At 39.3% G+C, this 24,628-nt stretch overlaps 1 protein-coding gene across 4 annotated transcripts in view; it reads right to left on the reverse strand.

The window, feature by feature from the left end:
• Positions 1–24,628, reverse strand: part of ATP2B1 (ATPase plasma membrane Ca2+ transporting 1) — a 66,061-nt gene that overhangs the window by 4,727 nt on the left and 36,706 nt on the right. For all 4 annotated transcript variants that reach the window (XM_080391397.1, XM_080391396.1, XM_080391398.1 and 1 more), the window contains exons 7-20: positions 23,195–23,233; positions 21,926–22,087; positions 20,089–20,303; positions 18,476–18,718; positions 15,815–16,056; positions 12,956–13,193; positions 9,580–9,759; positions 9,409–9,496; positions 9,015–9,121; positions 6,921–7,112; positions 6,502–6,715; positions 6,160–6,371; positions 3,429–3,536; positions 1,326–1,508 (exon numbers count right to left, since the gene is read on the reverse strand). In XM_080391397.1, coding sequence (XP_080247523.1) covers positions 1,326–1,508; positions 3,429–3,536; positions 6,160–6,371; positions 6,502–6,715; positions 6,921–7,112; positions 9,015–9,121; positions 9,409–9,496; positions 9,580–9,759; positions 12,956–13,193; positions 15,815–16,056; positions 18,476–18,718; positions 20,089–20,303; positions 21,926–22,087; positions 23,195–23,233 — 2,423 coding nt within the window. The remainder of the gene's footprint in view (positions 1–1,325; positions 1,509–3,428; positions 3,537–6,159; positions 6,372–6,501; positions 6,716–6,920; positions 7,113–9,014; positions 9,122–9,408; positions 9,497–9,579; positions 9,760–12,955; positions 13,194–15,814; positions 16,057–18,475; positions 18,719–20,088; positions 20,304–21,925; positions 22,088–23,194; positions 23,234–24,628) is intronic.

Consider the following 24,628-nt stretch of genomic DNA (forward strand, 5'->3'; position numbering starts at 1 on the left):
GAATTTAAGCCTACATACGCAATAATTAAATCTCTAGCCTCTACAAAGAGGAAGGCTGAAACTGAAATGCCACTTAGAGCACAATATAAAGAGGGCAGAATTAAGGTGAGACAAACTTTTTACTTTCACTGATGGTTTATGCACTGCTGCCAGAAGAACCTAGAGGAGAAAAAAAGCCTTCAGATTTAAATGTAAGTTTCACCATTCAGTACTTAACGCCTTTTTCCTTTTTATATTAGCTAATTAAGTGTTTCTTCTGACACATTTTAGAAGCCTTGTTTCGCCACCTGATTCCTGATGTTGAGAAAGTTGTGTTATTCAGTTAAAAAGGTCCAAAACCAGCAGAGATTCAGAAGTTCCTTACAGGCTACAAAGAAAATGCATTTAGTGTTCCATGTTCTAACTACATTCATATTTTTTAACATACCATCTGTTTTCCCCATCATCTTGTTTACCTTAAATATGATTTGTGCTGCAGCGCAAGACATCTATTTTTGACCTGGGCCCATGATTATGCAGTTAATTCACTTATTCAATGCAAGTCACTCTAAGAGGCATATACTCGAAAATTTACAACAGTTTTCCCATTTATCTTAAACATCCCTCTGTACATGAATGGATGAAGGCACGGATGTGCAGGCTCACAGCTTTCACATTAAAGTCTTTTGTTGAAACTGTTCCACCTGTTCTCAGCCCTCTAAGAAAAAAAAGTCTTGAGGACTCCACTTTGTGGAAGAGCTCTATAAAAGCCTGAACGATTATTTTAAGTACTAAGGAGAAAATGAGAAACGTTAGGTACGTGAATTAGGAAATGTTAATTTCATGCACTTTAGGAACACACACTCACACCCCACAGTAGTAGAAGCAGTAGTAGAGGAAAACACTACATGTGTAGGGGTAGAAATATTTGTTACATCATGATGCTGGCTGGCGATGGAGGGTTGCCGCCTTAGAGCCCCCTGAATGGTACTTCCACTCTGGAAAGCATTCACTACATCCATCTGCAAGGAATCAAGAGATTGTGACAGCTTGCTCAGCAAGAGAGAGAGAGAGAAAGAACAAGAGAAAGGACCATCCCATCTATAACATACAAAAAGTAAAGAAAAAAGGCACTTTTTTTTTTCCATAGAGCAGATACACAGGCCAAGAGTTACACTTAGAGCTGAAGAAAACAGAGGACCCTGAGGGATTACACATCCATCCATACCCACTTTTGACAGTCTGTCACACCAGTTAGAACTGCCACCTTAGTCAAAGGACTGCAGATGGAGAGGCAATATTTCCCTCACAACACTCACTGCATCCTACCTTTTTCAAGACCATACCTGAGTTTGTATCCTGTTTAGGCCCCTAAACCACAAGATCTGACCACGACGTAGTTCTCTCTCGGCATGATCAATCTCCTCTACATCTTCTGCTAGTTCTTCTTCAGGAATCTCTTCCTTTTGTGTTCCATGACCAGCTTCCTTAAGGAATTTCAGACGGCTGGTTGGAATTGTTGAAATCAACTAACGGTGAATGAAAAATATGAATCAGGATTATCCTTTTTTTTAAAAAAAAAAACATATATAAGTAATACCAGACCTTAAGGCTTAACACAATATCCTACATACAATTAGCAAAGTTGAAAAACAAATTATGTAAATGGGATGAGTGGATCAGTGTAGGGCGATCACTCCAGCTGAATAGCTGCAAAGCTGTGAATAACCTTACCACCTCAACTGAGGTGTGAAATTAAACTTGGACTACAAACCTAGAAAACAAAAAGTCCTTGCCAGGGACAAAGAATTCCACTTTAACATTGATTGACTATGCCAGGAAGGAGCAGTACTGAAGCTACAAGAACAATTAATTCTGTAGATTAGATGTGTGCTGGCATATAGAGTTTTCAGAGCTCCAGGAGTTTGACAAGCATGATGAACATGTTACCTCATGTGAGAACTACATCATTTAATTAAAGCAGCCACAGTTAATTCAGAAATACAAAACAGACATGCATTCTCTTGTGACCTGGAAGGTATCAATCCATTTGCAAGGTGAGTGATGTTTCCAAAACCCTTATCCCAAATCATTACTTTGCTACTTGGTGTACACTCATTTATCTATCTTAAACTAAACAAAAGCTATATACGGCTGTTCCAGCTCTCCTTTTCATCCCCACCTTCAGGGCTATTCTGATGAACTATGTAGTTAAGGGGAGTCATCTTTTGATACGTCCCATCTAGCAGATCCAGATCAGTTCCAAGACTGCTTTCCTTGATCACCACAAACCTAGAAGACCACTTCAGCAGCTGCAGAGGAAAAAGACTGCTCCAAAAGCAAGATAAACAGCCCTTCATGCTGAAATTGCTACTGTGAATGCTCCCATATCACACTTCAGTTTCTACTATTCTCAGAAAGTCAAAAGCTCTTTGACTTTAATGAGATGCTAGAGCAGCATGAACCGCAGCAGGGAAGCTTTGCCCTTCAAGACACTTTGGGTCAAAGGTATTTCAAGCCATCTTGATTCTCTTCTAGGCTACTTTTAAACCTTAGAGTGACACTTATTTGATTTTTTTTTAAATAATTAATTTTCCAGAGAACCTTACAAAAAAGGCTTATACTCGCTTTTAGAATACGCATCTACGTATTTACAACTAAAATTCACCCTACCAATTTTATACTGAAACCTGAAGTGCCCTTTACAAAATGGAAGGAAAGAAACCGTAATGGAAAACTCTTCATGTGGTATGAAAAGTTTAGACAACGATGTTATTTAATAATGGAAAACTCTGTAGCTCTAAAGTTTCATGTAAATAAGCTTGCTGCTTACAAGCACTGCTGTGCATGCAATACCAATGAAACTTTAAGGGGAAGTGGAGGAGGGGAAGAATAAAAATGCAAATGCAATAGTTTAATAGGTGAGAGAACTTTCCAATTATTTCATAATTATGCAAATGAAGATTAAAGAGAAAGCTGTTATGAGGTTTGCTGCATTTCTTGCTACTCCAGAAAGTTTTTAAATCCAGAAAATACTAGCAAGTTTAACAATTCTGATTTTAAGAAAACCATTCAACATTGTTAAATCTATTTCAAGATTAACATGTTCATTGCATCTGTATTCTTACAGGACTTGCAGTACTTATCCGGCAAAAGATGTAATTTCATTTAAGAGGTAACTACAGCTATTTCTAGTTAAAAGTTACTAAACACAAACCAACCATAGCACCTAGTGATGAAATGTAACTAATTGACAAAGTCAGAGTAAGGAATATCCAACTAAGGACTTCCTAGCTATTGAACTAGTCAACTTTAATCGGTATTTACTGTTAATCTCCAGATATTCATATAGTCCACTTGAAAGATCTAAATGCTAAAGACAGTGTACTTGTATTTTCCGTGTATTCTAATGCAAGTAAATATTTGGCATTTTGAAAAAGCTATTTTACCTGGCCCCACAGTAGTGTTCCCATGCCCAGGAAAATGGACCACAGCCACTGTTCAATCGAGAGTTCTGAGCAACTGAAAGGCTTCCCACCAAACTGCACAATGATTATCTGTGAAGAGCAACATCATTAAACAACATGTATGAGTGACCAGTTACTAGAAAATTCCATAATGCTTTAAGATCACTACAGACAACTCTGCAGTAGAAAATAGGATAGCCCATCTTTTTAAACATATACTTCCACCATCTCAGTAGTTTCAGCAAGTTTCCAAACTAAGCCATCATCTACTGATTTTAAGTATTTCAAGAACTACCCATTTATTCTTCAAATACCACTCACAAAAACCTGTTAACTACTTAGTTTTACTTGCAGTTCTTTCCCTTCATTTCACAATTACAGCATGTATTTGATGCTACAATTTTATGGTGATTATTTATCATATGAACACCCATCTCAGCACTGAGTTGATTGATAAACTTGCATTAATAGAATTTGTAGAACCACAATACAGAAAACATTTCAGAAATAATTCAACAGAATATTACTATATATCCCATCAGTGTTAAGTGTCAAACTAAGTCATCGCAGTGTGACATCTGTGTATTAAGTCCTGGGGGCAAGGGGTAGAGATCTCAAAAGCCAAATTAAATGAGCTCCTGCTGACTTACCTATTGCAACAAGCTGTATGGGCCCTAACAAGCAAGGCATCCCTCTGCATAGGAATTACATGCATTAAAGTCTGCCCTGAGGAATCAACAATTCAAGTAGCAGGGCAGGTGTGAAAAGGAGACAGTATTGACCCTTAAGTAGGACACCTGACAGCTGAAAAGCCCAAGAGTATAGTCTTTTTACTAACAGAGTAAAACACTGAGATGACAACTCAGGCATTACTTATTTGGGAAGGCATTCAGTCTGCCAAGTTTATAAAGGGAACACAGTTGCAATCAGAATGAATTTCTACGCATTTGGCTTTGTTGCACAACAACAGTCAGTCTACTGCATATGCAACCCTAAAAATGGAAGCGCTTATGAAGAACTGTCATCTAAAAAATCCTAAACTTGGGTGAATAAGTGAACTAACTTATGTGAAGCAGAGGTGCATACATTTGCACTGCTTGAAGCACTATGAATTTGGTCAGCTTCATGGAATCCCTAGTCTAAGGAAAAGCTCAAGACGTACGTTATATCTTAAGTCCAAAATTACTCAAATTAAAATGAAAGATGGTTCTGAAAAAAAGTAGTATACTGATTTGCTGATTATTTCTTCTGATAAATCAAAAATTAAGGCCATTTAGAAGGTGAAACTATTTCTTGTAAACTATTTTCTTTAGATTCAATTTTGACTTGGTGTTTCTCAATGCCGGTGTGTCAACTCAATTTCAGATTCATTTGTTAGCCTATAAAGAGTTAACTAACTAGTTTTACAAATCTACCTAGATGCACCAACAGAAGGTCCCTAGACCTTTGGTGTTTTCCACCTAAAACAGCAGCATCTATGCAGATAACTAAAATATATACCAATAAAGATAACAATTTTTATCTTCCTGATGCAGAAATTCAACACTTAAGTTTCTAAAGCTTATTCCTGTCCTAATCTCGTTAAGATGATATGAGAAGTTGTAACTTTTCTATAATTGTTTAAATGGGCTCCCATTCAGACACTGTGGAGAAAATTTATTAAATTGATTACTGCTTATGGAGAAGCCTTTGTCTTTAATTAGGGATCACTTAACTTGTGGACAGGGAGCTCAGGGAGCTTTAATAAGCAGGTGGTGTTTGTCTTGAGCTCCCGAACAAGCCAGATGTGAGCAGGACCATCCAGACAATAAATACCGTGTGCAGCTGTGTCATGACAGTAACTCCACCATGCTCAGGCATCTGGCCAACGTCCCTGACGTGTGTGAACCTTACGAACCATGAGATAGTGCACGACTGCACTTAGCATAAACTTAAAAGTTTGTATACACTAGGTGTGTAAACTATTTTTGTTTTTCATTGAGTATAAAGGTGGGCAAGCTCTGGGACTGGGCCAGAAGCCTCACCTACAGGTTGATGCACCATATAGAAATTTTCCCAGTTACCAAGAAACTCATGGTGCCAGCTGCAATGGGGTTTCCCAGCCAAAGTATGGGCCTGGATGATGTTAAGGTGATAATTGGTGATGTATCTTTTTCTTAGTCTCTGTAATGCTTTGCAGTAATGATTTGATGCTTTGCTCCTATTGCTCTTTTATCATATTGTGCATGGTAACTGGTACTGTTTCCTTTTATCATACTGCATGCCATTTTCCCCCTTATAGTGTAATATAATAAACTGCATTTACTCTTATATTTGATTTGGAATTAATTTTTTCTTGGTATCCAGTCAATCAGCAAAATAGATACACAGGCAGATAGTATGAGGAAGAGTTCTGATGGGGGTGGCAGCATGGGACATACAACTTCATATTTTGTCAAGAGACTAGAACATGAAGATCAATCTAAAGGACTAGAAAATTCAAAACGTAAATACAAATACCTCTACATTCCAATTTTACCAATTTCAAAGAGGTTGTACCTGAAAGTCCTATCAAGCAGCATTTTCAAGTGATTTATAGTGTGTTTGACACTGAAGGTTTTCATGTTGCAGAAATGAAATGCCTGGCACTACTTGATTAGCATTTCCAAGGTAAGCAACTCCAAGGTAATCAGTGTACTAAGTGCATTCCCCCCCTCTCCAAGAATTTACTTACCTGTACAACAAACGTCCCCAGAACAATGGAACAGAAGATAGCATTGTTAAAGATTCCTTCAAAAACGTTTCTTTCACCATGAATTTTTCGGGCATTGATTTCATTAAAAAGCTGCATCATCACAAATGTATTAAATACAATCGTATAATGCTCTGAAGGAGGAGCGTGCAGAGGTGCATTTCTTCCACTATCGATATCAAAAATTCTCTCACCTGTGTATGAAAGGCATTTATCAGCAGCTTAACTGGTGTCTTTACATGCACAGTACAACAAAACCCCCTCGTTTTAATCACATGTCTGTACAATTTTTAGAATAACTTTGTAAAGCCTCAGTATTCTTACCAGCAAACAGGAGTGTGAAGACCACTACAAGTTGGTAGAATGCATGACCCAAAATGTTCTTCATCATTGTACGAGAAATCAAAGGTTTGTTTCTACCATAAGGCTTTCGTAACAGAAGAGCTTCAGTGGGTGGTTCTGTTGCCAGGGCAAGAGAAGCTAACGTGTCCATTATGAGATTTACCCACAGCATCTGCACAGCTTTAAGTGGAGAATCCTATGAAGACAGATACATAAACCCTCCAGTATAAGTAAACAACTTGCAGCTATTAGAAGTATTTATTATACAACATGGGCATGCTCTGAAAAGCATTATGTTCTTTGGACTAGTATTTAACTGAAAGTTTGATTTCAAGAGTTAATCAATCAGTCATGACCTTTTCAACCTTTATTAGCTGAAACAATCCACCACCAGTACGTACTTGTGTTATGCATGCTCCTGTAAAAGCTACAATAACTGCTACTACATTGACAGTAAGCTGGAACTGAAGAAATTTGGAGATGCTGTCGTATACGTTTCGTCCCCACATAACTGCTTTAACAATACTTGTGAAGTTGTCGTCTGTAAGGATAATATCAGAAGCTTCTTTAGCTACATCTGTTCCAGCAATACCCTGGTAGAAAAAGAAAAACACTATGAAATATAATAGCATGCACTGACTTATGTAATAGGAACTACTACCGTGATATCCTTTGTCAGCATTCACTTTGATGCACTGGGTCTGAAGGACTATTTTAATGTTAGCATCTAAAGTTCTATTGAATCAAGTTCTGCTTGCAAGTTCTACTCAAGCATAGAAGAATGTAAACAAAAAAGGTACTGTTGTCTTTAAAATAAAAACCTTAATAAAAATCCTCAAGTCAATAATAAAGACACCAAGTAAGTTCTGAAGAAATGTTACTGAACCCTGTTCAAGTCAAAGGCCACCAGATGGTGCAGTACTACAGTTTGGTCCATCTCCTAATGAGTTTGCTATATGGATTCCAGCAGCAGAGCAATGCATATATTCCCAACACAATAGAAAGACACACATTACCAAAAGCCTTTTGCAGGAGAGCACTGGCATTAAACAGTAGAACATGCAATGTCACTGCATATGACGTTGCAATGCAATACGACATTAAGTTTTAAGCACCTGTAGTCTCCTACAGTATCCAAACAGTTGAGTAATAGGATATTTATTTTGCTGTTGGCATTTCAAAAACACTAACTCAATAGCAAATTTAATGATCGTTATTTGTGATACATTATTTTCCCAAGGAAATGAGTCACCACCTGCACAGCTATCTGTACATCTTACAAAGGTACCGTTAAATAGCACATACTAGATGGTGTATTTTAAATGCTATTTAGATAAGCAGTTAGAGAAATTAGTTTCTTACACAGATGAACACAGCAACTGCAGAAAACATTTAAATTCTGGAAGATGAAAATAAATCTGCCCCTGACAGTGCCAACTACAGTAACTATACAATAGTAGAAAAAAGATACTTGTTAAAACAAGACCATTAGTCTAGAGAACATTTCATATGTAGCTGTCAAATTTGTAAAGTACACTTTGAAAAATCTCCTTGAAAATGACAGAAAACTCTTCCTGTTTTTCCCTTAGCATCTTAGTGCATCTGCATGTGGTGTAGGAGGAGTATGGTGGGGTTTGTTCCCCTTTCAACTGCTTATTAAAAGTTTTTAAAGACTTAAAGGACCTACTAGCACCAAACTGTACCTTTCCAGCTTAAGACTATGGAAGAATCTTGAGGCAAGAGGAAGCTTGAGGAATCTGTCTTGCAGCATTTTGAAAGAGACAGAAGAAACCTGAAGTCTACGTACTTAAGGCATGATTATCTAGTACTAGCACTTAAAAGCCAAGACTTGGTTTGGCTACCATTTGAAAGGGTAGTTGAGAATTTAAACTGAGAAAACCAAGTAATTTAACAAACCATTTTAGACACATGAAGATCCTAGATTGTTACTAAATGATGTTACTTCAGTTGTACTAGAGATGTACCTTAGTATAGCCTCCAAAGCCATTGGTAAACATCAGCTGGCACTCTCTCATTATAGTCTCTCTGTTCCTATGCATAATTTCATGGAAAACAGATTAATGAGCTCATTCCATATTGCATATAAGCTTTATTCAAAGTCACCACAATATGCTATTTGCCACCTAAAGTAATTTTCCCTTGTGTTGAACAGATCTCATTTCAGAAATCTTCAGTATCAGCAATTCTGTTCCTACATTTTTCAACAAACCTTTGTGTAAAAAATTTTTTATTCTCAAGTGACTGGGGATCTGTGTTTTTTAAGGACATTTTCCATAAAATAAAAACATGGTTAAGTCGGAAAACTGAGGAAGGAGGAAAAAGTATTAAGTGTGAGAGATGTTGACTCCATTAACTTAGTTGTATATTAGGCTCATGAAACAAGCAAGGTTGTATAATCTTAAGTGATTTGATAAGTTATTTTATCAAAACAGGTTCTCCAAAATACTGAAGATTTTAATAAAATAAAATCATACCATAGCAAAACCAACATCTGCCTTCTTCAGAGCTGGACCATCATTGGTACCATCACCAGTTACTGCTACAACTTGCCTCTGCTCAAAGACAGTGCTGTCAATTATACCTAAAATAAAATGACATCTCGGTGTTACAGTTCAAAATTGATAACACAGCAGATCAAATCTGAAAAGAGAAACCCAGGTTTTGTCTCTCAGAGTCATCATTAAAAAAAATCACAACAGATAGTTCTAGCTGGTGGCTCCATTTCTCAAGCGATACAAAAAAAAAAAAAATCAGCTGGCAAATGAAGACACGCTTACAGACATTTCACACTGCTAGGTCCTAGATATTTTTCTAGAAGCAGAAAATAAAATCTAGCTTTACTTAAAAGCACAGATAGTTTTTATTTACCTTTTACTAGAGTGTGTTTGTCAGTGGGAGAAGACCTTGCAAGAACACGAAGCTTTGGCCAAATTTTATCTATTCGCTCTTGCTCTATCTGCAAAAACAGCATTGGTTACATTTTACAGTTAGGCGACGTGGAATATCTGTTTATGTACTGTACTTAGTCAGTATGCTTACCTCTCCTTTTTCATTGCGTATTCTCCTGTTAAAGTCTTTGCCCTCTAAACACAGGAAGTCTTCACCAGGATTCAGAATACCACATTTTAAAGCAATAGCACGAGCTGTGTTAATGTTATCACCAGTGACCATACGTACAGTTATGCCTGCACGTTGACACTTCTTTATTGCATCAGGTACCTGTAAGGAAAAAAAAAACCCAAACACAAGACACCCACAGGCTCAGAGACTGTATGTAATTTGAATAAATCCAGAAATGTGAATGAAAAGATTGGTTTTGGCTCAATCCAGCATAACTGCTACTTTAAAATCAAGACTGTTGTAATGGCACATTGTAAAAATTTATGTAGTTTACCACAATTCTTTTCCTGAAACACACACACACACCAGTTCTGGCAAAGAGGCTTTGTTGTTATGTCATGCCATGTATCATTCCCCCCTCCGTTTTTCACATACTGCAGTATTTAAAAATACTGTAAAAATCCTCATGACATATTAGGCTGTAATAATCAAAGGTACTGAGTACTGGCTTTGCATAGAACCACTTAGGTTGGAAAAGACCTTTGAGATCTTGAAGTCCAACCATTAACCCAGGACTGGCAAGTCCACCACTAAACTAAGTCCCTAAGCACCGCATCCACACATTTTTCAAATACCTCCAGGGATGGAGATTCCATCACCACCCTGGGTAACCTGTTCAATGCTTCACCACTTTCCGTGAAATTTTGTTTCCCAATAATCTAATCTAAACATCCCCTGGTGTAACTTGAGGCAACTTCCTCTTGTTACCTGGGACAGAAAACCTACCTCTGCCTGCCTACAATCTCCTTTCAGGCAACTGTAGAGAGCAATAAGGTCCCCTCGAGCCTCCTCCTCTCAAGACTGAACAACCCCAGTTCCCAAAGCCACTCCTCATGAGACTTGCACTCTAGACCCCTCACCAGCTTCGCTGCCCTTCTCTGAACACGCTCCAGCACCTCTACATCCCTCTTGAACAGAGGGGCCCAAAACTGAACACAGTATTTGAGGTGCGGCCTCACCAGTGCCCAGTACAGGGGGGACAATCACTTCCCTGGTCCTGCTGGCCACACTGCTTCTGATACAAGCCGGGATGCTGTTGGCCTTCTTGGCCACCTGGGCACACTGCTGGCTCACGTTCACCCAGCTGTCAGCCAGCACCCCCAGGTCCTTGTCCACCAGGCAGCTTTCCAGCCAGTCTGCCCCAAGCCTGTAGCATTGCGTGGGGTTGTCGTGGCCCAAGCACAGGACATAGCACTTCTTGTTGAACCTCATACAACTGGCCTTGGCCCATGAGCCCAGCCTGTGCAGATCCTTCTTGCCCTCAAGCAGTTCCACACTCTTGCCCAATTTGGTGTCGTCCACAAACGTACTGAGGTGGGACCCAACCCCCTCATCCAGATCATTGATAAAGATATTAAATAGAACTGGCCCCAATACTAAGCCCTGGGGAACACCACTCGTGAGAGGTCGCCAGCCAGATATAACTATTTAGTGCGACTCTTTGGGCTCAGCCATCCCGCCAGCTTTTAACCCAGCGCAGAGTACACCCCTCCAAGCCATGAGCAGCCAGTTTCTCCAGGGGAATTCAGTGGGAGATTGTGTCAAAGGCTTTACTAAGGTCCAGGTAGACAACATGCACAGCCTTTCCCTCATCCACTAGGTGGGTCATCTTGCTGTAGAAAAGAGATCAGCTTCATAAGTAGGACCTGCTTTTCATAAACCTATGCTGGCTGGGCATGATCCCCCAGTTGTCCTGCACATGCCGAGTGATGGCACTCAGGATGATCTGCTCCATAACCTTCCCTGGCACTGAGGTCAGGCTGACAGGTCTGTAGTTTCCTGGATCTTCCTTCCTGCCCTTCTTGTAGGCAGGTGTCACGCTGGCTAACCTCCAGTCTTCTGCGACCTCCCCAATACTGTTGATAAATGATGGAGAGTGGCTTGGCAAGATCCTCTGCCAGGGTCCCTCAGTACCCTTGGGTAGATCCCATCCAGCCTCATAGACTTGCACACATCTAAGTGGAGCGGCAGGTCACTATTTCCTTCTGGACTGCAAGGGTTTAATTCAGCTCCTCCTCATCCCTGTCTTCCTGCTCAGGGAGCGGAGTACCCTGAGGGTAACTGGTCTTGCTAATTAAAGAGTGAGGCAAAGAAAGTATTAAGGACCTTAGCCTTTTCCTCATTCTTTGTAGCAATCCCATGCCACAGCCAATAAAGGATGAAGATTATCCTTGACCCTCCTTTTGTTTCCAAAGTATTTGTAAAAACATTTTTTGTTATCTTTTATGGCAGTGGCCAGTCTAAGTTCCATTGCACTTTTGCCTGTCTAATCTTTGCCCTTCATAACCTCACAACATCTTTATAATCCTCCAGAGTTGCCTGGCCCTTCTTCCAAAGGTGGTACACTCTCCTTTTTTACCTGCTGAGTTCCAGCCAAAGCTCTCTGTTCAGCCAGGCCGGTCTTCTCACCCAGCAGCTTGTCTTTTGGCACATGGGGACGGCCTGCTCCTGTGCCTTTAAGACTGCCTTCTTAAAGAATATCCAGCCTTGTTGGACCCCTTAGCCCTTCAGAAGTATCTCCCAAGGGACTCTGTCAACCAGGCTCTGACACAGGCTAAAGCTGGTCCTCCAGAAGCCCAAGGTAGCAGTTCAACTGACCCCTGCTTCTTACTTCTCCAAGAATTGAAAACTTTATCATCTCATGATCGCTATGTCTAAGATGTCCTCCAACCACCACGTTTTTGTTTATATTATAGTTTCATTTATGTTTTTGTTTATATTATAGTTTCATTTATGTTTATGTGAAACAAACTACAGCTCATACTCCCCTGCTTCACCCATGACACAGTGTGAAGTTACAATAGTGCAGATTAGACTGGAGTTCCACTTACGTGTAGCATAAAAGCTTTCACTATTGAAAAATACTGCCCTCCATAGACCTCAACCACAAGCTGGACCCCTTACCTCAGTTCTCAGGTGACAAACCCTCCTGTACATCATTCCCCATGAGAAGCTGGCAACAAGCACAATGGCTAATATTATTCTAAACAATATTCCTAATATTCTAAGTTGTAAAAATCATGACAAGTTGCTCCATCTACTGAGACCCTGTACAGTAAGTGCCTTAAGTCAATAGTTTGTACATACCTCCCCCAACAGCAAAAGTGACATTAAGGAGTTTTAATCTGCATTTTTAACTCCATTAAATATTCCCTCCCTAGAAAACAGGGTTTCATTTATCAGCTATGCTTAAGGCCTAAAACAGAAATTCAGTTTCTTCTTGTTCATCATGCAGATTATAACAAGAATCAAGATCTGTTGTAACAGAATCACCACAGTTTATCAGTGACCCTACCTCAGGTCTCACAGGATCTTCAATCCCAACAACAGCAATGCACGTCAGACCAGTAACAATATCATTTTCATTGTCCCATTCTGGCTCAGGTTCCCCTGCTGGGAAGTCTCTGAATGCCAGGCAGATTGTTCTGAGCCCTTCAGAAGCCATCGGCTCAATTACAGTTTTCACAATATCATCACGGTCCCTAGGTCTAAATACTTTGGGTTCTCCATTAGCACTCAGTATTTTGAAGCACCTGAAAAGGAAGGTTTAAAGAGTTAACTATAATAGAAGTTAAACTCATTCAACAGCTTATTAGTCAACTCCAGTAAGTTTCCACAAACTTTGTTTTTACTAGACTCACATATACACACAAAAGCCGGTAGCAGCACCTCTAAGGTAATCCTCTCCATATGCACTTAATCTCTTCCCAATTGCAAAACATACTAGCTGTAGAAAGTTAACCAAGTCAGTCATCCTAGGCTGAAAATAATGCCCAATGAATTTAGGATACAAACATTAGTTACCTCCCAGAAGTATCAATTTCCTCCAGCGTTTGTAAACATACTGGTGTCTGCACTGGTTGAGTCAGCCAAACCCATTTCAAGTTCAACAAAATAATCCCACCTTGTTAGCAGTTATACAAGTCTCAGAAGTACAGTACGCTTCCAGAACATGCATCTGGTGCTTAAACAGCTGTAAGCACTAAACTTACAGCACTGAAGGCAAACTCTGGCACTGCTATCCTTAAAAGTAGTAAGGTTTGCACCCTTCAATCTAAGTGCAAAGAATTCAAAGAGCATCTGTCAGAATTCTTGTAAATGTGAAGAATTAAATTAAAAATGAATAGTTAAATCTGATTTAAATGTTTGTATAGAGACTGGATTCAACACTAAGTACTCTAGCATTACAACACAAGCTCTTTTAGTTGCCAAAGATGCCACTGCTTTCATAGGCAGCATACATACTTTACCAGTAGTGATGCCATAACACTAGCAAATACTTTGAACACTAAGTTTAGTCTTGTTCACCTGCATCCTTAGCAAAGTTTTGTCATAAAGCAATGCCACAAGCATTTGTTTTACAAATTAGTACTGATGTGACACTGAAAAACACACAAGAGTTTATGACTTTAAAAAAAATGTTAAATTCAGACCTGGCAGATCTGCTAAAGTGACTACTGTTAGATTTAAGTATTTAGTCCAAGGGTTTAGGGAATTCCCGGGTGCAATACACAGATAAAAGTTTCTACCTCAGCCAGGAAATGAAAACGAAGCAGTCCCTTAAAGCTTCATAGTATTCATAACTGAAATTTGAAGTCTATCTGAATTTTCTGATTCTGGTTATCTGTTCAAGTGTCAGCTGTGGCTAAGGATATCTTGTGTTACTTGCAATCAAAGGGCTTTTAAAAAATTCAAAGCATTCCAAGATGACTAAATGGAAGCCAATAAGCTTTGTATAAAGATTTAATTGAAACTCACTTCAAATATTCAGCTTGACCATAAAGGAAAGATGAATACAACTGCTGTGCTTGAAAAAAAAGTTTACTAGATTTCTTCTACACTTATTAGTGACTAATTTGTGTCTTATAAATATTCACGTATGACTGTTTTTAGGCACTGAAAGCTTAAACATGTTATAATAAAGAATGAGCCGCACAATAGACAAACCAGGTTACAAGCTCCGAGATTAATTTCTGGCACTGCATAGGTAGTGGATAAAGTGATGATGATAAGACTTTTTCCCTAGTTGGTGCATATTCTGAAATAGTTCTGGAGTTGCAATTGTTCCAATAGTATCCAAATCAGGCTAGGTTTTCTTGTTGTTTGCCAAATTATTTATTTTCTTATCTCAGTTATGAAGCCAAGTGGACTGACTGCATGAGTCTGGGCTGCATGAGTTCTAGCAACTTCTACAGTTCAATTGCTCAATAAGATAATAAGGTACAAAATATTTCTAAAGGTAGAAGCCATGCAAGTATAGGCATACTTATTCACTGATGAGACTTGGCTTTAAAATCTAGTGATGAAAAAAATCACATCTAAATCTAAGATCCGTATCAAAAGGAACAAGAGCCCTTTAAAGACTGACCTTTTGTTGTCAGCATTAAGTAGAGGAGAAGATGTGCATTTAGTACATTAGTACTTTTCTAGCTCATGATCTGGGGGGCTAGTAGCAAGCAAAAGGGTAAACTGAACTGATTAACAGAATTTATACGCTACTCAGACTAGAAATAGTCTGACATTAGAACCAAAACCAGACTGGCTACAAGTGCTGTTCCTAGAAAACATGATGCTTGACTTCTTTCCTCACCTAGTCAGGAGCTACCGCAGCCTTCTTCATACCTAAAGGTTTGTCCCAGTGGTGACTTATTCTCTCACTAATAGTCTAATCCTATTCTAATAAATCCTCTATAGATGGGCAGATGGTTAAGGAAGCAATTTGCTTTGTTCATATTAAAACCCCTTAAGTTTCTCCATTGGCCAAGTTCAACCTCCTGTTAAAACGATCAACTTGCACACCAACTTACAGAGTCTTTTGAAGTTAAAAGTAATCACTTTTCAAAGGTACAAATCTTTGCTGGAATTTTAGACATTTTTTTGGGGGGTGGGGAGTAGGGGGGAGGAGGGCATGGCTGGGGTGTGAGAATCAGTGACCGAAATGCTAAGTTTTACCCATGTTAGTGTAGAAAGTCAAACAATTGAAGGAGACAAGCTAGGAAGCTGGCTGCAATCACATGGGACTGCTGCACTTGTTTGTGAACAACAGAAATATTTAACTGGCTATGCCACAGTGCTGTTTAGCACTTCAGTCTCCTCATCTATCACAACATTTAGCCAAATTTAAGTGCTGAATTACAATAGTAGTTTTTCTTACTTTTTAAGAACTATCTCAGAGGCACCTTTACTGAATATCCGGAAACTGCCATCGGAGTTTTTTAACACAGTACTCATAGACTTTCTAACAGAGTTGAAGGTGTACACTTTGTATAAATCCTCTTCTGGTATCTCATTTCTTACGTCCTGATAATCACGTTTTAAATCCAAGAGTAATCCCAGCAAGGCACATTCAGTTTTATTTCCAACATGACGTGGTAGGCCACCTTCTTTTTCAGGAGGCTGCAAGAAGAACAAGAACCTTCACTGATCAGGTTAAATTATGAACTACTGAAACAGCATTTAGAAAACAAGGAAGCGAAGACCAAGCTTAGCTCTGGGATGGGGGAAGTTTCACTTTTGCAATGATTACTCTATAAATTCCTGAGTCATGAGCCAAAGTCATAGTGCTGGCTTTTGTGAGTAACTTCTTCTGTACCTGTTTCAGGATCTTTCCATCCCTTTGTCAGACCCCAAAATCACCTGTTAAGTTTGTATCCAACCCCAACATGACCTTTCTAAAAGGCATTTTCCGTTACTTGAAATATCTATCTGATCAATTGAGCACAGTCCCTGAAGAATTATTTCACATAAAAAAGTACAGACAGGTTTACTTAAAACTGATTTAAGCAAGCTAAATAACACTATTTCTCCTAAATTATCTGCTCCTGTAATAACTCTTCCTCAATGACTTACACTATGATCACATCACCTGTTAGCCTTCTACTAACAAACTAAGTCTTTAAGCTTCTTAAGCCTCACCACAAGTTCTGTTTTCCAGGCCACGGCCTATTTATCTGGAAGGAGTTCAGAAAAAAGTTTCCAACCCTTCAATACCAGAACAAATTCTTATCTCAGCGATGTGGAATATGCACATACTAGTGCTTTAAGTCAAGGAGTATTTCTCTCAAGGTATTTCTGATCTTATAGCAATGAGCTATAACATTGCAGCGTGGTTTGTAGTAAAAAGGCAGAAGCTGCACTTACTCAGCCTGACATGCCTCAAGCAGCTAGAGCTGAACTGTATTAATCACAAGTCAGTAATCCATTTTCATCATTCAGAGCTGCAAGATCTTGGGTTTAGCTGTACTGAATGCTCACACTTTCAGAATGTCCACTTTAATCTGCAGTTTAACATGTCCAGTTCTGGACTCCGCAGTACAGGAAACATGGATATCCATGAGCAAGTCCAGCCATGGGCCACACAGATGATATAGGGACTGGAGCAGCACCTAACATATGCGGAGAGGCTGAGAGCTGGGACTGTTCAGCCTGGAGAAGAGAAGCCTCTGGGGGAGAAACTTATCCATATATATTAAATACCTGAATGGGGCAGGTAGGTGGGGCAACGGTAAAGACTGCCAAGCCAGACTTCTTAGTGGTGCCCGGTGAGAGGACAACAGTCAATGGGTACAAACTGAAACCCTTGAAATTCTACTTCAACACAAGGAAACATCTTTTAATCTAAGGGTGGTCAAATAATTGACCAGGTTGCCCAGAGGTTGCAGAGTCTCCATCCTTTGAGATTCTTAAAATCTGACTGGACATAGCCCTGAGCAATGTCCTCTTGCTGACCCTGCTTTGAGCAGGGGGGGATAGACCAGAGGATCTCAAGAGGTCCCTTTCAGCCCTCTGATTCTGTAGAACAGACTCACTCTGACTGCAATGGATGTGATTTGACTAAAATTGTAGGAGTGAGGGACCTGGTCAGTTTGCATGCAGCTACTTTTAAAAGAAGCATCTTTAGAAAACAGACTGTGAAACTCCTCACATGCTGTACCTCATTAGGAGCATTTCAGTCTTGTTTCAGAGAAATCGGTGTTGGTGATTTCCATGCGCTACCTCAAGTACTGCTATTGAGGAACTTCTTGCAGAGATACCATCTTTATTGGCTGAAAAGTAGCTTTTGGACTGAGGTTTTACTGCTATTCCTGTACAATGCATTCATAATGGAGGTTTCTACTGAATCTGGAAGTGGTAGTTTATTTTCTAAAGCTAAATCCTAATGATTATTTTAACTGCTTTAAAGAATATAAGTTATGCAACACATCGGAATAACTGCAGCAAGGAAACTATGTTTGGAGTTGCAGCAAACAGCATACAAGTGCTAAATAGTTCACTATTTAAAATATCTTAAGTCCAATACTCTTTATTTCAAATTATTTTGGAAGTCTCAAACAAGTTATCATCAAAGGTGTCACAATTCTAAATCCTACAAACTCATAAACAGTATCTGGAATAAAAATCCATCAAAATCCTCATCTGTACTTGCATTTTCTCATTACATGCTAATGTTATGCTACTCTTACATGTTTACTTTGTAGTAGCACTCAAATCAAGCCAAGATGCTCTTCAAGGAAGGTAAACTGCTCAACTTATAAAAACAAATCTAGACAAAACTGAACTTAAAGGAAGTTATCTTCCTGAGAGTGCATCTTTGATTTTTCAGTTCAAAACCTAAATTAAGTTGTAACTGAAATAAACTATTTTTGAAGTTTAGTCTCAAATGAACCGTTGAGCAATTTACAGCAGGTACAAAATACCTTACACTACATTTTGCCATGTGTTAACACTTAACTGCCTACCATGTGGCCACCAGACGATTTGCATCTTTTGAGGAAGTTTTTTAGTTACCTTGATTTGAATGAAGAAGTCCACTTACCAGTATTTTGGAAGTATAAGCACAATTAACAGAAATTCCTGTCACAAGGTAAGCCATAGTTTTCTCTGGAATAGCTTCTGGTTCTGGAATTTTCTTATAATGTTTTTCATTGATGTAGGCTTGGACCACTGTCATTCTGTTCATGGTCAATGTTCCCGTTTTATCTGAGCAAATAGCTGTCGCATTGCCCATCGTTTCACACGCATCCAGGTGTCTCACCAAGTTATTATCTTTCATCATTTTCTAGGAAACAAAAGCAGTCAACAGCTATCCATAACCATTACTTTACATTTCAGAAATTCTCATTTAGGGTGTCCAGTCTTACTTACACAGCAGTTTCAGAAGTTACTCAGCCTTTAAGTTATCTAACATCTTAGAGCAGGGGTCCTCAAACTACAGCCCACGGGCCGGATACGGCCCCCCAGGGTCCTCAATCTGGCCCCCGGTATTTACAGAACCCCCCCGCCCCCCCACCCCACCCCCCCCGGGGGTTGGGGGGGGGGGGAACCAAGCAGCCGCAGATGACTGCCTGCCACTGCATCTGCGCGCCGGCCCCCTGGTTAAAAAGTTTGAGGACCCCTGTCTTAGAGGAAGAATTTGTAGATGTCACATTCTGTAAGGATTCCTTTAAGTCTATTATGTCACAGTAAACTTCATTTTGAACAACGTTCATAAGTACAGCCTTAAGTCTCCTGTATCTGCATGTCACACTGACTACTGCTAATATTCAGACCATTAGGAGCAAATAATTTATGATATTTAGAAATAGAGGACAGGTACAGACCGAGCTTTACCAGATACAAAATTTAAACAGTCTTCCTGCTTACAAGCTCAAATAAGCTGTGTTACAGACTTGCTCTTGCATTTCATATGATGTTTGGGTAAGACTTCAAGTCAAATACAAACTAGGAGCAGACTGATGTTTCAGCTAAGACAGCAAGGACTACACAAGTCTCATAGGTTAAGTATCACTTTAAATTCTTTACTTCACAAGTTTGTACATTTCAACCTTAAAAAGCTAGAGTAACTTCAAATGATACAATACCAAGGCCACTACTGGTTAGTGCTTTAAATTATTAAGTTTTAGAACACAGCCTAAACAGCCGTTGTCTTTACAATTAGATTTTCAGATCAATAACTAGTCCCAGCATGCTGAAGTAGTAAAAAAATAAAGAGAACAAATACAGCATATTTTTAACTCATGCTCCAATAAATAGAAAGCTGTATCTTTACAATATTCAACACTCAAGGAAAATCAGTCTGGGAACTTTTGTAGTAGTTGCTTAACACATCTGTTAGGGTAGAAGTTCAGGTTTACAGAAGAGAGTGTTATCTACAAACTCAGCCATTTATTATAAGCAAATGCTACAATGTTATGAGCTAAATCCATTCATCCTTAGTTGGTGATAACAGGCTGTCACTGCTCACTGTTCACGTTAGCGTGTATTCAGAGATTAAGAAAAATACTGCTGTGGATTTCTTACGCAGTTCAGGACAAAAAAAGGTTCCTCCCCAGTCTGCTGCACATATGTGATGCAGTGTATCTCAACTGAGATTTTACAGCTGATGAATACACCCACCTTTAAAAATCTGTTCCCCATCCCTTCACTTACCTTAACAGAGTAAGCAAGAGATATAGTAACTGCAAGTGGAAGACCTTCTGGTACTGCCACCACCAAGACTGTAACTCCAATAATGAAGAACTTCACAAAATACTGAATATAAATTGGTGTACATTCAGCAAGCCACGGTCTCTTCTGAACCCAGAAGGTATCAATTACAAAATATAATACAAGGATAATGACTGTGATTGCAGACATCAACAAACCTTGTTAAAAAGAGAATAAACAGGTTTCAGAAATCTCAAGTGTTTGGCAGTACAGATTCTGGATAAGTAGTGCAAATACTTTTGCCTTTATAGAAGTTAGTTTATAACTAAGATTTTAAGCAGGCAAGTCAGGATACATTGAGGTAGTTCTCAAAGGTGTTCCAGCTTCCAATGCAAGTCTTTCCTCATGCATTTCACATAGAAACTTCTAAAAATCTTTTTCTTTCTTTCTCTTTAACTGAAAAGTGTAGATCTACTTACGAACGGGAGAGACCAATATGTAAAGTGGATTGACTAAGCAGCATAAAAACTGAAATAATTCAGCAGGTCCTTCAGCAATTGTACTGCTGACTTAGTAGAGAAAGCTGCTGACAGCCTGTAACCTGCTTCCTGCTGCAGGTGGGATTAAATATGGCAGCTCAGCATATATGATCAATGAACTGGGATTAACTGGGAAGACAAACTAGAACTGCTGTTAGCAAGCTGAACAGCACACTTCAGATACAACATGAAAACAATGAAGGAAAATGAACTTGGCTGAAATAAAAAAATAAAGCCACTTAAGTGCCAGCTTGCTATAGAAAGATGCTTCAGTGTGAGCACCATTGCAAATCAGCAGGCCAGAAAAATGCATGTGTGAAGTACATGAGCATTAATTAAGGGTGCATGGAGAATTACAATAGATCAAAATATGCATAAAGGAGAACAAAAACTTTAAATTTTTTCACATCTTTCACAAGCGTTTTCTCATAACACTATTTTACACTAAACATACTATGGAAGCTTTATTCAACATTTGTTAGTACAGGTTTCTCTGAAAAATTAACATTGCTATACATAACTATGGAGCGCTAAAGCTAAAAGCTTAATTGGTTGTCCTCACAGCATAACCGTCTTATGACACAGATGCTGAAGTCAGCCCTTTTTGAGCTGTGGGCTGGTCTAGAAGACTGCTAGAAGCTCCTTCTAGCCTAAATCTTTCAGCAATTCTACATGGATCAAAATAAAACCTGAAATAATTGAAATAAATCTCTCTCTACATACTACATAATATAGCCCAAAATTTACACTGCACTTCATTGTTGTTTTAGTCTAAAGAAGCAAGAGTTTATGAAAGATTTTAACATGACAGCTGAACATTAGCTCACAGAAGAGTGACAGAAGCTAAAGAATAGCAGAAAGTCAATAAAAATGTTACATAGCAGCAAGGCAAGTGGAAATTCCTACTCCTCTGGAAGTAGCAGAGATAACCTGGTCAACCCTACCACATTTTCCAAGCTTCGCTCAATTTATAGTTCTCTAGACAAATCACTAAATGCCGTATCTTATATAAGAACATCTTTCATATTGTTCAGTGTTACGAAGTTAGAGTTTGCTCACCCAGAAGCTGACACACTAAAGCCTGAATCTATTTCAATCAAGGAAAAATAAAAGCCATCCACATGATACAGTGTGAGAAGCTATCAGCACACTCAGGCACGATGGCATACATTGAAATTTTGCACTTAAAGAATCAAACTTCTCGAGGCTAGCTACTTAAGTTATCTACTCACAAACCATGCATGTTCTAACTTTATACAAACATGTCACATCAGCATAACAAGGTTATTGATATACCATACCTGCTTTGCCAATCTGAACTGCAAGCTTTGTAAGTTTGCCTTGAAGAACTGACTTTTCTTTCTTTGGCAAATTTGCTCTCTTCTTGTCTTTCTCATCTCCATCGCCACCATCCTCACTCTTCAGTGGTTGCATTTCCATGGCTGCACCATCCTGAGCTTTAGCTAGGAGTTCAAATCAAATAAAGTTTAAATATTGGGGAGTCCCCAGAATCAACGATACTTAAAAAGCCTAATAACACTGGGCTCCAGTAAACACCAGGACTGCATTAGTACCTTGTATCCAGAGATGCCATACTACATGAGAATGTTGAAACAGGTGTATTGGGATGCAGGTGCCCAGGTGCTGGCAGCAGGGGAGCTGCAGCCCATGGATAGATAAGGCAGGCTGTCCCCTTGCAGCCCAGAGGACCCCAGTGGAGTAGATATCCACCTGCAGCCTGTGGAGGACCCCATTGTCACAGCAGGCAGCTGTGCTCTCAAAGAAGCTGCAGCATGCGAAGGGCCCATGCCAGAGCATGATCCTGGCAGAAGCTGTGGCCCGGGGAGACCCATGCTTCTGCAGTCTGTTCCTGAAGGACCGTACCCTGTGGGAATAGCCCACGTTGGAGAAATTCATGAAGGACTGTATACTGTGGGAGGGACACTGTGGTGGAGCAAGGGAAGAGTATGAGGACAAAGGAGCAGAAACAAACATTATGAACTGACCAAAGAGCCCTATTCTCTATCTCCCTGAGCTCCTCAGAGGGAGGAAGCAGAGGAGTCAGGAGTGAAGCTGAGCCTGGAAGGAAGGGGGACTGGGAGGAAGGTGGTTTTAGTTGTTTTTCTTTCACCTTCCTACTCTAATCGGCAATAAATTAATCTTCCCCAAATTGAGTCTGGTTTGCCCATGGGGATAATTAGCAATACCTCCCCATCCTTTTCTCAAATCACAAGCTTTTAATTCTATTTTCAGCCCCACACCCCTGAGGAAGGGGAGTGAGAGAGCAGCTAGCTGGGCATCTGGAAGCCAGCCAGCCAAGGTTAACTCACCTCTACAGGATAGCTGAAAAAAATCATTGGTGAAGTTTAATTTTGTAGTATCTAGCTATGTTGAGACTACAGAGTTCATTTAAGCATTTGTTTTGGGCAGAGTCACTTATGCCATCTTTAGCATAAGCACTTTGGATCCAAGTATTCAATATGTACTTTCAAAGGAAAGTACATACCCATTACATACACTCTCAGAAAATAGGTACTTGTGTGAGAAAGGATCAGAGAACATGCGTTTACCTTTGTTACGGTTTTCAACAGCTCCATCTTGCTTTTTACCTGGAGAGAGGAACAAGTTGTGTTTTAAACTGGCTGTGCAGAGTTAATTTCAGTGCAGTGCTTATGTTCATATAAAAATGCACACATTACCATATGCTTAAGCGAGTAACTGAATTTTTAGAAAGTATAGAACAAACTGGAGACAAGGGTTCATGTAACTGAGGCTTCAAAAGTATAGGTCAACTCACAGAAGCAGCTCATATTAGGGTTTTTGTACTTTATTTTTCCCATACAAAACTGCTACAGTGTTATCCTGCCATAGTTAAGTTTGCACAAATTACTGATACAGACATTTAATACTTGTGAGGAAAGCCTTTAAAAGGCTTGCCTAAACATTTTTCTAGGAAAGAAATTTGTGACGTGAAGTGATTCTGGTGGCCTCAGTCTTGCTCTCTGTTCTTCCAACACTTTGCAGCTATTATCTGACTACTACTGTAAATGAACTGTCGGATCTCACTTCCAGAATGCATGCTTTCATACAACACTGCAGAAACTATTGTAGTATAAAATATTTATAAATCCGCACCAAAGCTTAATGGAGGTACAGTGCTGGATTACTGGATCTATGCTAACCCTATTTATGCAAGCATGAACATAATCTGTTGGCAACATACCAATATTACGCCACTAGGAGGATAGTTGAAGTTCATAATAAAATATCACTCCTATCTGTTCAGAAATGGAGTTCAACAAGAGATCATAAAAAACAGTGAAATAACAAAATAAATTAATGAGTGAAACATTAAAGATAACTAGAAGGCCAAACACATCATGTGTAGCTTTTGGGGGTGGGGGGGTGGGGGGCAGGGGCATGCCACACTATCTTTTTTTGTTTGTTTTTTCAGGTAGAAAGGTTTAGATACTACTTTGGCAAGTGAAAAACTTTTCTCCTAAGTAATGAAAGCAAGGGTTATAGTTACTATTTGCAATAGCCTGAAATAAAAGCAAAATTGAGGAACTTAAGAACGAAACCCAAAGTCTCTCGGTATCACTATTTATTTATTCAGTACCAGTATTAAGTTTTTGGACTTAGGTTACGTAGACTGAAATGTATGAGAGTACTCAGGCAGAAGAAAAATCAAATTATCAGGCAGCCTCTCTGACATTTATACTTCCACTACATTGTTACTGTAGACATACTCTATATGTATCTTCTGTACATAGGATTTTCCTCCAAGCACCCTCAGAACAGCTGGGGTGGGGGAGGAAGAGGGAAGAAAGCATGTTCACCTTCTCCAGAAGATGTCACTTCAGACCTCTTCAGAACTCATAATTGTCTCCTAATTCAGTATTTTTTCTTTCCTAGTTCTTCTCTCATTACAAGAGGAAAGTTCGACACTTGAGTTACTTCTAACTCCTTGTATATACATTTGCTTTCACTCTGAACCAAGCCAT

Source organism: Falco punctatus (genome assembly GCF_963210335.1).
Source record: "Falco punctatus genome assembly, chromosome: 6".
In the NCBI taxonomy this organism is placed as follows: domain Eukaryota; kingdom Metazoa; phylum Chordata; class Aves; order Falconiformes; family Falconidae; genus Falco; species Falco punctatus.